Source organism: Pagrus pagrus (assembly GCF_965226575.1).
Source record: "Pagrus pagrus genome assembly, chromosome: 5".
NCBI lineage: Eukaryota > Metazoa > Chordata > Actinopteri > Spariformes > Sparidae > Pagrus > Pagrus pagrus.
In genome coordinates, this window is record NC_140189.1 from 35,176,351 (window position 1) to 35,192,319 (window position 15,969).

A 15,969-nucleotide genomic window follows, 5' to 3' on the forward strand; every position below is an offset into this window, starting at 1 on the left:
AACTGATATGAAACAACTTTATTTATACCCTTTTTACAACAGCAATGAGATCTAAAGAGACTGATGGTGTGCAAATAGTGACTCGGTGGCATATGCCACTTATTTAGTGGCATATGCCACTAAATAAAAGTTTTTATTGAAATGACTGAAACAAACAACAGTTCTTCATCATTTCTAATCAACATTTAGGGACTGTACTGTAGGCATTTTCTGTTTTGGGAAGGTTAAAAGAATAGTTGACCCAAAAAAGGAAGATTCTGCCCCGATATCCCAAACTGATATGAAACAACTTTATTTAGACCCTTTTTACAACAGCAATGAGATCTAAAGAGACTGATGGTGTGCCAACAGTGACTCAGTGGCATATGCAACTTATTTAGTGGCATATGCCACTAAATTCAAGTTCTTATTAAAATGACTGAAACAAACGACAGTTCTTCATCATTTTCAATCAACATTTAGGGACTGTACTGTAGGCATTTTCTGTTTGGGGAAGGTTAAAAGAATAGTTGACCCAAAAAAGGAAGATTCTGCCCAGAGATCCCAAACTGATATGAAAGAACGTCATTTAGACCCTTTTTAGGGCAGCACTGAGATCGAAAGTGACTGACTGTGTGCCAACAGTGACTCAGTGGCACATGCCACTTATTTAGTGGCATATGCCACTAAATTGATGTTTTTATTAAAGTGACTGAAACAAACGAAAGTTGTTCATCATTTCTAATCAACATTTAGGGACTGTACTGTAGACATTTTTTGTTTGGGGAAGGTTAAAGGCATAGTAGACCCAAAAAAGGAAGATTCTGCGCCAAGATCCCAAACTGACATGAAAGAATTTCATTTAGACCGTTTTTACAACAGCACTGAGATCAAAAGAGACTGATGGTGTGCCAAAAGTGACTCGTGGCAGTGGCATATGCAACTTGTAATAATTCAAGTTTTTATTAAAATGACTGAAACAAACAAAAGTTGTTCATCATTTTTAATTAATATTTAGGGACTGTACTGTAGGCATTTTCTGTTTGGGGAAGGTTAAAAGAATAGTTGACCCAAAAAAGGAAGATTCTGCCCCAAGATCCCGAACTGATATAAAAGAACTTCATTTAGACCCTTTTCACAACAGCACCGGAAGTGACTGACGGTGTGCAAACAGTGACTCGGTGGCACATGCCACTTATTTAGTGGCATATGCCACTTGTTTTGTGGCATATACTACAAAATTTAAGTTGTTATGAAAATGACTGAAACAAACAACAGTTGTTCATCATTTCTTATCAACATTTAGTGACTGTAATGTAGGGATTTTCTGTTTGGGGAAGGTTAAAGGAATAGTTGACCCAAAAAAGGAAGATTCTGCCCCAAGATCCCGATCTGATATAAAAGAACTTCATTTAGACCCTTTTCACAACAGCACTGAGATCGGAAGTGACTGACTGTGTGCCAACAGTGACTCAGTGGCATATGCCACATATTTAGTTGCATATGCCACTAAATTAATGTTTTTATTAAAATGACTGAAACAAATGACAGTTGTTCATCATTTCTAATCAACATTTAGGGACTGTACTGTAGTAATTTTCTGTTTGGGGAAGGTTAAAAGAACAGTTGACCCAAAAAAGGAAGATTCTGCGCCGAAATCCCAAACTTATACGAAATACATTTCTTAAGACTCTTTTTATAGCAGCGCTGAGATCAAAAGTGACTGATGTCACTGGCACACTGGAATATACGATTAGTGGCTGAGTGGCATATGCAACTTTTGGCTCGGTGGCATATGCCACTAACTGAGTTTTTTTTAAAAATCAAAATGACTGAAACAAATGACAATTCTTCAACATTTCTTGGTAACATTCAGGTACTGTAGGCATTTTCTGTTTGGAGCAGATTAAAAGAAGAGTTGACCCAAAAAGGAAGATTCTGCGCCGAGATCCCAAACTGATATGAAAAAACTTCATTTAGACTCTTTTTACAACAGCACTGAGATCGGGAGTGACTGACGGTGTGCAAACAGTGACTCGGTGGCACATGCCACTTATTTAGTGGCATATGCCACTTGTTTTGTGGCATATACCACTAAATTTAAGTTGTTATTAAAATGATTGAAACAAACAGCAGTTGTTCATCATTTCTAATCAACATTTAGTGACTGTAATGTAGGGATTTTCTGTTTGGGGAAGGTTAAAGGAATAGTTGACCCAAAAAGCTGAGATCGAAAGTGACTGATGTCACTCGCTCACTGGAATACACGATTAGTGGCTGAGTGGCATATGTCACTTTTGAATCAGTTGCATACGCCACTAACTGATTTTTTTAATTAAAATGACTGAAACAAACGACAATTGCTCTTAATTTCTCGGTAATATTCAGGGACTGTAGGTATTTTCTGTTTGGGGAAGATCAAAAGAAGAGTTGACCTAAAAAGGAGGATTCTGCCCCGACATCCCAAACTGATTCGAAATACATTTTTTAAGACTCTTTTTAGAGCAGCGCTGAGATCAGGTGTGACTGATGTCACTGGCACACTGGAATATATGATTAGTGGCTGAGTGGCATTTGCAACTTTTGGCTCAGTGGCATATGCCACTAATTGAGTTTTTTCATTAAAATGACTGAAACAAACAACAATTGCTCTTAATTTCTTGGTAACATTCAGGTACCGTAGGCACTTTCTGTTTGGGGAAGGTTAAAAGAATAGTTGACCCGAAAAAGGAAGATGCTGCCCCGAGATCCCAAACTGATATGAAAGATCTTCATTTAGACCCTTTTCACAGCAGCACTGAGATCGAAAGTGACTGACGGTGTGCCAACAGTGATGGTGTGCCAACAGTGACTCAGTGGCATATGCCACTTATTTATTGGCATATGCCACTAAATTAATGTTTTTATTAAAATGACCGAAACAAATGACATTTGCTCACCATTTCTCAGTAACATTCAGGGACAGTAGGTATTTTCTGTTTGGGGAAGATTAAAAGAATAGTTGACCCAAAAAGTAAGATTCCACGCCAAGATCCCGAACTGATTCGAAAAACCTTTATTTAAACTCCTTTTACAGCAGCGCTGAGATCGAAAGTGACTGATGGTGTGTCAACAGTAACTCAATGCCTATGCCACTAAACACCAAGTAGCAACAAGTGGTACATGACACTGTCTGAAACAAATGACATTTGTCCATCATTCCTAGGTACCATTCAGGGACTGTAGGTATTTTCTGTTTCAGGAAGGTTTAAAGAATAGTTGACCCAAAAAGTAAGGTTCTGCCCCAAGATCCCAAACTGATATGAAAGAACTTTAGAATCGTTTTACAGCAGTGTTGAGATTGCAAGTAACTAATGGTGTGCCACTAGTTGAAATGCTCTGCTGCTTGTATTCCATCAACACGTCGTGCACTTCATCTGAAGTGGGTTCTGCACTTTTTTTCACTTGAAATGATTTTGTTCTTACACTTAATTTAAACTGAATGTTTTTATTAAAATATCTCTGTCCCCCCCCCCCCCGGTTGTCTGAATCGCTGCAAACCAACAGATCGGTGTTACGGGCAACAGAGAGAAAATGGAAAAAATCACATCATCCTGATGACCTTGCTCACTACCACCACCTCCTGTCTGACTTCACATCAACTGTTTCAGCAGCCAAATCTGCCTTCTACCTGTCAAAGATCAACTCCTCTGCCTCCAACCCCAGGAAACTATTCTCCATGTTCTCTTTGCTCCTCACCCCTCCTACCCCTACCCCTCCCTCCTCCCTCACTGCTGATGAATTTGCAACTTGCTTTACCAAGAAAGTAAAAGACATCAGCTCCTCATTTACTCCTATGCCCTCCCAGAAAGCACCTCCCCCAACCCTCACCTATGACAGCCTTACCTGCTTCAGCCCTCTCTCCTCTGAAGACACTAGTGACGTCTAACCGTGCCACCACCTGTTCCCTCGACCCGATTCCCTCCTCTCTTCTCCAAAACATCTCACATGACATCTTGCCTTTCCTCACCACCCTGATCAACTCCTCCCTCACTTCTGGCCATATTCCAGCTCCTTTCAAGACAGCTACAGTAAAGCCACTCCTAAAGAAACCCACCCTAGACTCAGCTGACATCCGAAACTACAGACCTGTATCTCTTCTCTCATTCCTCTCTAAAACCCTGGAACGTGCAGTCCACAACTGACTGTCCTCCTACCTTTCACAAAACGACCTCCTTGACCTCCATCAGTCAGACTTCAGGACTGCTCACTCCACTGAGACGGCCTTCCTCACAGTGACTGAGTCGCTCCGTCTACCAGAGCCTCGTCCCACTCGGCGGTCCTCATCCTCCTCGACTTATCCTCTGCATTTGACACAGTCAACCACCAAATCCTCCTCTCCACTCTGGCCGAACTTGGCATCGCTGACTCTGCTCTAACCTGGTTCACATCATACCTGACAGAACGCACCTTTCAGGTAATGTGGAATGGATCCTTGTCCAAACCCTGCTCTCTGGAAACTGGTGTCCCTCAAGGCTCAGTACTCGGACCGCTTCTGTTTTCACCATACACTAGATCACTAGGCTCTGCAATCGCATCACATGGATTCTCTTACCACTGTTATGCTGACGACACCCAACTGTTCCTGTCCTTTCCCCCGTCCTCCAACACTCATGTTGCCACGCGCATCTCGGAATGTCTGGCAGACATTTCGGCTTGGACAGCTGCCCATCATCTCAAGCTCAACCTCAGTAAAACTGAACTCCTCTTCATCCTGGAGAAAAACTGCCCTCACATGGACCTGTCAGTCACTGTTGAGGACGTCACGGTATCGCCTTCATCGGCTGCGAGGAACCTGGGCGTAATCTTCGACGACGGACTATCCTGCACCCCCAACATCCCCGTGTTGGCCCGATCCTGCAGATTTGCCTTTTACAACATCCGCAGAGTCCGGTCTTTCCTCAGAAAGGACACAATGCAAATCCTGGTCCAATCGCTGGTCATCTCCTGCCTGGACTACTGCAACTCGCTCTTGGCTGGACTCCCAGCCTCTGCGACTAAACCGTTGCAACGTATCAAGAACGCTGGAGCACGCCTCGTTTTCAGTCCACCCAAATTCTCCCATGTGACCCCCCTCCTCCGTGTCCTCCGCTGTCTTCCTGTTGCGGCTCGCATCCGATTCAAGACCATTGTGCTGACCTTCAAGGCCGTCAACAGAACTGCACCCATCTACCTCCAAACTGTGGTCAGAACACATGCCCCAGCGCGAGCACTTCGCTCTACTACATCAGCTGGCCAGCTGGTACCGCCATCACTGAGAGCAAACCAAGGCCGCTCAGCGAAGTCGTGACTCTTCTCTGTTCTGGCGCCTCAGTGGTGGAACGAACTCCCGACCAATGTCAGGACAGCAGAATCACTCGCCATCTTCCACAAAAGACTCAAGATTCACTTGTTCAGACTTCACCCAACCCCGCATAGCATGACTAAAAAAAAATTATATGCACTTGTATGTTCTGACCCTCAGCAATTACATCATAGCACTTATGTACTTAAGGCATCCTTGATAAATAGCAGCTACTTTGCTCAGATGAGGGCTTGAAAATTGTTTCTATTTTTTCTTTTCTACTTTATCGATGGTGATATGTTGTGGTTTCTTTTTTGTGACAAATGTACTTATTGTAAGTCGCTTTGGACAAAAGTGTCTGCTGAATGCCCTAAATGTAAATGTAAATGTAATGAAACAAATGGCAGCTGTTCATCATTTCACAGTAACATTCAGGGACTGTAGGTATTTTCTGTTTCATGAAACATCACCAGTGACTCCTTCCACTGAATGAAGTGATGCTATATCAACATGAATGAAGTGTATAAGTGAAGCTGCTGCATCACAACTAATGGCCTCTTTGTTAGATACAAAAGATCTGTTATAAAGTCCTTCGCAGCTGGTTGTGTTGAGTATTGACGGACCTGAAGCGATCAGAACATTAGAAACAGATCCGAACAGAAGTATGACCTCAGTGTGAACACATCACACTGTGCAGGTGTTCGTAATAAAGTGGCCACTGAGTTCTGTTCACTCATCTGTCAGATCAGACTGAGACAACACAACAGGACATGATGTCACATGATGTGACTTATTTTTTTAACTTTTCCTCAAAATTTTAACTTTTCCTTCAAATTTTCTCCTAAAATTCTAACTTTTCCCTCAAATTTTCTCTTAAAATTCTAACTTTTCCCCAAAAAAGTTTCTCCTCAAAATTCTGACTTTTGTTTCAAATTTCTCCTCAAAATTCTGTACTGCAGCTGAGTTACTCACAACTGGTGTACATCACAAACAAAACACTAGTCAGACTAGACACTGTTTCATGTTGGGAGTGGAAGGTTGGTGGAGATGGAGACTGCCGTTCAACAAGGGCTCCTCTCCTCCCTCTGACCAATCCTGTGTCAGCAATCAAGCTGAGCAAGCCAATCAGCAGGTCCACCCTGCTCACAATCAGAAACACACACACACACACACACACCCAGACACAAAAAGCAATTCCAGAGAAGTAAAAATATTTTTCCCCATGCATGAAACCGAGTGAATTGTTTTTTTGGCAGGATTATTTTTTATTTGTGAAAGCAGAGTGAGTTCATATGTATATATATATAAAATATGTAATCGTGTAAAAAAGGTAAAAAACAAAACAAAATTAAAGCTGCAAGCAGCAATGAACGGGCCCTCGCAGTCCACGCGTGTCGGGGCATGCTGCTGTCGCGACACAATGCTGTAGAGGCATGCTGCTGTTGGGGAATGCTGCTGTCGGGGGTTGTACATGTAACAACTTCCATTGAGGAATGAAAAGTGAAGGTAGTGAAGCTGTTATTTGGTCATTTAGCAATACAAGCGCCACCTATTGGCCGATTTGCACCAAAGTTTGCATAGACCGTTATCGGGCCATGGAACATAATTAGGAAAGGTTTTGTGTTAATGGGACTGTAGTTCGTGAAGATATGCAAGACTCTGTTTGACCAGAATGTGCAGGAAATTGTTGTTTCATATTTTGGCCGTTCTTTGGACTATCAAAATTCTTTTAATAACTTTTTGTCAGGAGGGTCCACAGATGCTTTGTGCAAAGTTTGGTGCAAATCGGAGAAATTACCTGGGAGGAGTTTGAAAAATTAGGCTTGAGACATTTAGTGAATTTGCGAATGGAATTGTGGCGCGAAAGTGGGCGTGGCCTACATGACACAATTCAGCTCTATGCAGGGAACACGTAGATATAAGGTTAAACAATGTGCACCATGTTATGTGGGAGTTATTAGGCAAAAAGGGTTTTGTGTTGATAACAGCGCCACCTGCTGGTGATTTTTGGTGTGTGAGTTACAGGGGCCAGTCTATACCACCCCTAAAGGTTTCATATCCATAAGTGTTATGGTGTGGGCACAGTGGCAAATAAAAAATGAAACTGCCACCAGAGCGCCACCTAGTGTCGGATCGGTAAGACCTTCGTCAGCTATCTTCAGGAGGGCATTGGCAATGAGTGTACCAAGTTTCATGTTAATCCGACAAACCAATGTGGAGATATAAATTACTCCAATTTAAAGAGCGCCACCTAGTGGTCATCGGCCAAAATTTTGAACAGAGCCTTAGGGCGTCATAGGGAAGTAGGATCCTGAGTTTGAAGTCGAAAAACAATAGGGTCCTCGCAGGTTCCCTGCTCGGGCCCTAATGAACTCTAAAACAAGAGGTGTATCTCATGCAGCCAGTGTAGTTACATGATCACACACTGATTTTGAGTCAATTGATCACATGACCTGGAAGCTATTGAGCTAAAATGCTAATATTTGCATATAAAAATTAATAAAAAATATTTAAAGACGTAAAACGTAAAAACAAGGGCTGTATCTCATGCAGCCAGTGGAGTTGCATGACCACAGACTGAGTTTGAGTCAATTGATCACATGACCTGGAAGCTATTGAGCTAACATGCTAATATTTGCGTATAAAAATTAATACAAAATAATAAAAATGTATTAAAAATATTCAGAGATGTAAAACGTAAAAACAAGAGGTGTATCTCATGCAGGCAGTGTAGTTAAACCTCCTGATTACTGGATCGGCTGCTCTACCCTGAGCTACAGCCACCTCTGTTGCACATTGCACCCTGTTTTGTTTCCTATTTGCCTTTTCTGTCCAATAAAACTGAATGCCACCAAAAAAAAGTTTAAAAAAGAAAGTGCATCTTATACACTCAGTGGCCACTTTATTAGTCATAACTGAGTATTTAATGAGCCAATCATGTCGCAGCCACACATATAAGCATGGAGATATTTCAGTTGTTGTTCAAGCCAAACATCAGAATGAGGAAAAAATCTGATGTAAGTGACTTTGAGTGTTTCAGAAATTACTGATCTCCTTTTAATTTTCACAGACAACAGTGTCTAGACAGAGAATTGTGCAGAAAACAAAAAATCTCTGGTGTCAGTTCTGTTGGTGAAATCACTTTGTGAATGGGAGTTTTCAAAGAAATTGGCCGGACTGGTTCAAACTGACAGGAAGATGACAGGAACTTGAATAACCAGGTGTTAAAATGCAGCGTGCAGGAGCATCTCTGAGTCCAGAACTCATCAAACCTTTCATGGCGTGCAGATGGTACGGTCAGATTTTGGTATGCAACATGAATTCATGGATCCATCCTGCCTGGCGTCAACAGTGCAGGCTGGTGTTGGTGTAATTGTGTGGGGAATATTTAGTCGCTTAATACCAGTTGGTTATGATTTCAGTTGTTGCCGACCATTTCCATCTCTTTATAGCCACAGTCTGCACATATTCTACATCCAGCACCACCAACACGTCATCACAAGCTGCTTCCACACACAAGAAAATGAGTTCAGTCCGCTCCAATCAGTCACCAGGTCTCAGTCCAACAGAGCTGACGAATCTGGAGCTTCATCGTGATGATATCATGCCAACACGGACCAGAACCTCTAAGGAATGTTTCCAGAACCTTTTTTAATCCATCGCACGAAGGATTGAGGCTGTTCTGTTAACATCCAGACAGGTGCTCCTAATAAATCACCTAAATTACTATTTCAAAGAGCAGAAATGAGCTTCAACAGACAAGAAAACGTGTTAAATGTCTTAAAAGTTCTGATGTGATGAAACATATCAACTGATCTCCGTGACAACTAAACAACCTCCGTCCACTGATGAACACAGTGATATGATTAAAAGCTGGTAGGTGGACATTGTGTTGGAATTGTTTTGTCAAACTGTATGAATCTCTATATTTCCTCGTTTTGGAAGCACACAGGCCAACCACGAGAATGACACTCAGTAGAGCGCATACCTCCACCAAGGCCCAACAGTCCAATTTAATCCAATCAAGCCTCATCCAATATCAAACTCAATAGCCCATCACCACCCATGAGTGCTTAACCATAATCTGATCAATACAATATAATACGCCTGATTTTTTTCATCACGCATTATTCCCTGAGAAATTAATGGTATGTCAAAAAAATCTTGCCCTTTATCCCGATCTGCACCAAAAGTTAACGAGGTCTGAATTTTCCACACATCCGTTGACCTTTGCAAAGGAGCTAGAAGAGTCTTCACTGGAGGACACAGCCAGTCGGAGTGAGGAGGAATAAAATCAAGGTAACCCTAATGAATCCAGCACTATGATTGGTCAAACTCTTCAGCAGGCTACGCACTTATTGGTGTATTGCTGCTGCGTCTTGCTATTAGACGTGAATACTGCTACACAATTGGTCACATTTTTGTGTATTTTAGTGTCACAAAAGGTACAAGCTAACTTCAACGTCAAAATGTGTACCTGCTACACTAAATGTGTACAGGTCTGTCAATAAATGCCTTTTTCTCATCAAGATCCATGACAAGAAATTAACAAAAATGGTAAAAAAACGCCCTGTCTCACAAAAAAATCCTGGATCTGTCCCTTAATCCAGATCCACACCACAAGTTAATGGGTCTATTCTGGGCCGAGATCCATCCTCCATCCAAGTTTTGTGGAAATCTGTTCAGTAGTTTTTTGTGTAATCCTGCTGACAAACCAACAAACAAATGAACAAGCGAGTACGGGTGAAAACGGAAGTAATAAGGAGCTTTTGTTTTATTATAAGGTCAGTAAGCTGAGGTTAACATCAAGGATGCCTTTACCTGTCCAGAGGCTGAGCCACACAGTATCTGTTGAGCAGGTGAGGTCAGGGAGAGTAAATCTGCAGCAGACATTCTTAGAGGGCTAATCTTCTTACAGAGCTGAAGACTGAGACGAGCTTCAGCTCCGTTACAGCTCCCGGGGAACTGTGTCAAGACGGGATGACAGTAGTAGTACCTGGAGAAAGTCCAGTACGTCTTGTCTTATGTCAGAGTTTCGACGTGATATGCTGGTAAATCTGATGCACGGCTTAGAGAGACCTCGCTTCAAAAAGAAAGACCGACACAGCAAAAAGGTGACATAAAATAAACAAGCAGGAGGAGGACGAGTACAGTGACAGCAGCAGACACAAGGCAGGGACAATGAATCCATCCCAGTAGCCCTGATGCAGGTAATTGTCAAGTATGGATGACTTTTAAAACAATATAAGGAGGGAGAACAGGATTTTTGCCCTGAAAAACTGTTTCTTTGGTTCAACCGACAGAGGAAGTGCTCCCTCAGTGAAACAGAAGTGTCTGTACAGCAAAGACTCCCATCTGCCCGCTGCAGGTCTAACGAGTGTGTGATCAGTGAAGAAAGGTGCTCAGAACCAGCCATCAAAGGTTTCCAAACAGGAGGACCTCTTGTCTCCAGGAGCCAGGGGCCCCGTGTCCTCCGGAGAGAGAGGACAAGGACGTTATTGTGCAAAGAGACAGAAGCAGAGCTCACCTGATCACTGCTCCACCAATCACATCGGCCCTCTGGGCTGCACCTCAGGTATCCTCTGTCTGCCCTGTGGGTGGAGAAGAGGTCAGAGGTCGGGGAGACAGAGAGCAGCTGTTGGAGGACAGATGGAAAGTAGGCTGTGGTGAAGTGGAATACAGTCAAATAATGTGTAAAATAATAAAGATTTGGCCTCATGGGTGTCTTACTGTCTTAGTCTGTCTGCTGTCTTACACTCACTATTTGATTTAAAGGTGATTTATGTGCGTATCTTGAATATTTGGTTGACTAGTTATGCTCATGTAGCAGCCTGAATAAAAACTGTCAGAAGTAACATTAAGATAAACATCCACAATGTAAACCTAGTTCAAAATCTTCCACTGTATTCCACCATGTTAGTACTAGATTTACATTAAAAGCACTTGTTTTAATTGCTTTGTTCTCGATGTTCCTGATTATTTCTTTGCATCATCAATTAATTGTTAAATTCTTTCCTCAAGTAAAACTAGAAAATACTCCATTACAATTCCGAGCTTTGGATTCAAAAAGTTTTATACACACAGTATATTGAATGTACTGGCAGGAGACAAGTTTTCCTCTTCAACATGTGGAGAAAATGTTGACTGCACAATATAAAAGATCAGAACAATGAAACCATCAGCGTTTACGTTGGTTCCCTATAAACCTCGCTAGCACTTTGTTATTTTGTCTGCCATCGGCACGAGCTCACCGGTGAAAGGAAAGTTAACTGATGATAATTTCTATTAGAGACTTAATGATTAAATAAACTCAGGCTTTGTCCTGTGTTGTTATTATTTAACAACTGTAATGATCCAGTTGTCTTTGCAACAGCGGCGCCAACAATAACTGCACCTGGAAACACCGGAGGGGAAAGTGTCTGTTAAAATATCAAAACTGAGCTAATTATTCCCCTGAAATGTAAAGTAGAAGTTTTTAAATTAAATTTACACTTAAGAAAAGTACCAACACTCCAGAATGTACTTAGTTACATTTTACTACTGCTGTTTCCATTATAGACTTACGCCAGGGATTTTGGGATATGGGTGCACACGTGCATGGACATGAAATAAACATCAAATATATATAAAATAAAACCAAATACCAAAGAAAAATATTCACAAAATAAAAAACAATCATTCAGATGTGTCACAGAACAAACAATCAAGTGAAACACTAAAACATCCCGAATATCTTTCACTCATTCTGAGCAGTGAACAAGCTGCTGCTGCTCCTCCTCCTCCTCCTCCCCCTCCTCCTCCTCCTCCTCCTCCTCCTCCTCTCCCTCCTCCTCTCCCTCCTCCTCCTCTCCCTCCTCCTCTCCCTCCTCCTCCTCCTCTCCCTCCTCTCCCTCTCCCTCCTCCTCCTCCTCCTCCTCTCCCTCCTCCTCCTCCTCCTCCTCCTCCTCCTCCTCTCCCTCCTCCTCCTCCTCTCCCTCCTCTTCCCACTCTCCCTCTCCCTCCTCCTCCTCCTCCTCCTCCCCTCCTCCTCCTCTTCTCCCTCCTCCTCCTCCTCCTCCTCCTCCTCTCCCTCCTTCTCTCCCTCCTCCTCCTCTCCCTCCTCCTCTCCCTCCTCTTCCCACTCTCCCTCTCCCTCCTCCTCCTCCTCCTCCTCTCCCTCCTCTCCCTCTCACTCCTCCTCCCCCTCTCCCCTCCTCTTTCTCCCCCTCTCCCTCCTCCTCCCACTCTCCCTCCTCCTCTCCCTCCTCTTTCTCCTCCTCCCTCTCCCTCCTCTTTCTCCTCCTCCCACCCTCCCTCTCCCCTCTCCTCCTCTTCCTCTCCTCCAGCTCCTCTTTCTCCCCTTCTCCCTCCTCCTCCCCCTCTCCTCCTCTTTCTCCCCCTCTCCCTCCTCTTTCTCCCCTTCAACCTCATCCCCCTCTCCCCTCCTCTTTCTCCCCCTCCCCCTCTCCCCTCCTCTTTCTCCCCCTCTCCCTCCTCCTCCTCCTCCTTTCCCTCCTCTTCCCACTCCCCCCCCCTCCTCCTCTTCCTCTCCCCGCCTCTTTCTCCTCCTCCCACTCTCCCTCCTCCTCTTTCTCCTCCTCCCTCTCCCTCCTCTTTCTCCTCCTCCCACCCTCCCTCTCCCCTCTCCTCCTCTTCCTCTCCTCCAGCTCCTCTTTCTCCCCTTCTCCCTCCTCCTCCCCCTCTCCTCCTCTTTCTCCTCCTCCCACTCTCCCTCCTCCTCTCCCTCCTCTATCCTCACCCATTCCCTCTCCCTCCTCCTCCTCTTTCTCCTCCTCCCACCCTCCCTCTCCCCTCTCCTCCTCTTTCTCCTCCTCTTTCTCCCCCTCTCTCTCCTCCTCCCCCTCCTCCTCCCACTCTCCCTCTCCCTCCTCCTCATCCTCTCCTTCCTCTTCCCACTCTCTCTCTCTCTTTCTCCCCCTCTTCCTCCTCCTCCTCCTCCTCCTCCTCCTCCGACCCTCCCTCTCCTCCTCTCCCCAGCAGGAGGAGCGCTTCCCTCTGGACCGGTCCCCGGTCCTCCTCCCTGTGAAGCTGTGACGAAGGCGCGCTCCCGTGACGCAGCGCACCCCCGTGCGCACAGATGCTGGAGCGAGGCGACAGGCGCGCTCATCTCGGTGGGACTGAACAGTCGAGAGGGAGACCATCGCCCGGTTCGTCCGTCAGGAGCCTCAGACCGCCGGGGACCATGCTCGGAACGAGTCTCTCCGCGGGCAGCAGGACTTAGGAAGCCGCGGTCCATCCGACTGGACACTTTTCACATCTACTCTCCCCCTGACACCTCCCTCCCCCTGACATCGAGACCACATCAGCGCTACTCCAGCTTACGCTGCTCTTTTGGGTGACACACTGAACCCCAGTTTGACGGACAGTCGGTGTCTCATCTAAACGCGATGTGGAGGACCGGGATCCTCCTGCTGCTGTGGGTGCGTTTGGCGTCCGGAGAACTCCAGCACGAGACGGAGCCGCGGAGACTCCCTCCTCCGGGAAAGTTGGATTTCGGTTATGTGCCTGCGGGAGTTTACGAGACTCTGGCCCACTACGAACCGGGACCGATAGGGATCCTGTTCCACATGGTGCACGCGTTTCTGTACGTCGTGCAGCCCAACGCGTTTCCACAAGGTAAGCCTCATCCCAGTGTCACGGACAGATGAATGAATGCGACAGACAGACAGACAGAAACAGTGAGACATGTCCAGAGAATGCAAACTGACCTGACTGTTACTAACTGGCTGTGTGTCACTAAATCATGAGGAGATCCTGCTCGGTTGCTTGTTGGCACTGGTTCCAAGATCAGCTGTGTCCCGCTCAGACCAGCGTTTTTACAACTCAGCGTTCAGAGAAAGACGCTTGAATCTCTTCTCATGAATGACTGAATCCTGTAAACTGAACACATCCGGCTCGTCTTCTGTCCACTCGCGGATTTTCAGCCCGTCTGTGCGTCACGTCCCTCCATGTCGCGCTCGTTTTGAGCTGACGGACGCACCTGAAGCTGGTGTTTGTGCCTGAGGCGCACTTTGTGTCAGAACATGACAATTAATGAAGCCGTGGCTGACGGAAGCGCGTGCTCTATGGCCGCTTTACGCGCACAGTTTTTTGGCCGAGTGAGTGAATGTTTGTTGGAGCTCGCAGAAAGCGTCCTGGCTCTATGTTTAATACAATTAGAGCTGACTGCTTGACCGCACACACATGAGGTGTGTGTGTTTAATAGGGTCGTGGCTGTTGTGAAGATGCGGCTCCCTCCATGCGTCACAGTCTGTGTCCATACTCCATCGGAACATTTTGCAGATTAGCAGCTCTCTGAGTCACCTTGTTAATTGGGTAATCCCATAAGCCCCTGCGCCATATGTTGTTGGCCTTTTAGTTTGCAGTTTGTCACCAGCACTTGGGGGGCTCCTGGTCTAATCCGGAGGAGCAGACCACTGCTCAGTGAAGTGGTCAGTGCATCCATGGGTACACCCACCGAATGATGCGGGACTGGAGGATGGAGATCATGTGGAAACAGTTGGTTTGTATTCAAGAGTTCAGCAGACAAACACCTCTTCTGTGTTTTAACTTGAAAGCCCGGAGGAATCCATCACCATCATTATTTTTGGGTTCATCAAAATCTAGACTGCGTAAGCAAAGGTCATCTGTCTATGAATAGCAGCAGTGAGTGCATGAATGGATATGTAGCACAAATCCAGTGATGTGTCAGCTGTGTGGATGCATCCAGGCTGGTTTCTCTGCACTGTGTCGGCTGTTGGACGTGGAGTTACATTAAAATCTATAAGACAAGTGAGGAAGAGAATCTGTAGTTTCCACTCCGGTGGATTATGACTGCAGGCAGCGTAGATGTCAGCGTGGGGCCCTGTTCAGGCTGGGGGGGGGGGGGGGCTCCTCCAGCACACATTTAAAGAATTAATCACTGAACGCTCGAGGTAAAAAAAACAAACAGAGAAAATTGTGTTTCTTGACAACTGTTGTTTATCATGTAGCAAGTTTTCAGATCACATCTTCATCAAAGGGACAACAAACACAATCACATCATCTGGACTCAGTACAGTGACACAAATACACACCAGCTCACTGACTCACTGTGGACACACAATGACTTCTGGATTATTATGACATTATGGCTGCAACTACTGATTTTCAGTGATTATTTTCAGCGACAGATTGATTATCTGGGCCGATTTCATATCATCATCCTCATCCTCAGTGTTTTTTGTGTCCGATTGCTGAAAAATATATTAATTTAAAAATGCAATACTTTGGCTCTGATGCAGCTTCTCTTTCTGTCCGCAGTCACCACTCTGTGTAGTCAGTGTCCCGCCCACAACACTATCTGATTGGTTACACTTCACAAGTAACAGCCAATCAACACTGAACAACCTGAGTCTGCAAAGTAATTAGTAACTAAAGATATCAAATAAATGTAGAGGAGTGGAAGTATAAAGTAGCAGAAAATGGAAATACTCAAGTACTTTAAGTACCTTGGAACAGCAGTGAAGTACTTGAGTAAATTGTAGTTAGTTACATTTCATCACTGGTTAATCTAAATTTTGACACTACGATTTTTATTTTACTGCAAACATATTTTGGTTTAAATATCGGTTATCGGTCTCTTTGATTACTAATAAACAGAAACTAAACTGTTCGCTCCATCAGAGCTGCAGCAATCAATCGATTAA

At 44.6% G+C, this 15,969-nt stretch overlaps 1 protein-coding gene across 9 annotated transcripts in view; it reads left to right on the forward strand.

The window, feature by feature from the left end:
- Window positions 1-13,373: 13,373 nt before the first annotated feature.
- The window catches only part of prom1a (prominin 1a), an 86,753-nt gene continuing 84,157 nt past the window's right edge, over window positions 13,374-15,969 (forward strand). For all 9 annotated transcript variants that reach the window (XM_084353829.1, XM_084353828.1, XM_084353831.1 and 6 more), the window contains exon 1: window positions 13,374-13,918. In XM_084353829.1, coding sequence (XP_084209955.1) covers window positions 13,690-13,918 — 229 coding nt within the window. In that variant the 5' untranslated portion in view covers window positions 13,374-13,689. The remainder of the gene's footprint in view (window positions 13,919-15,969) is intronic.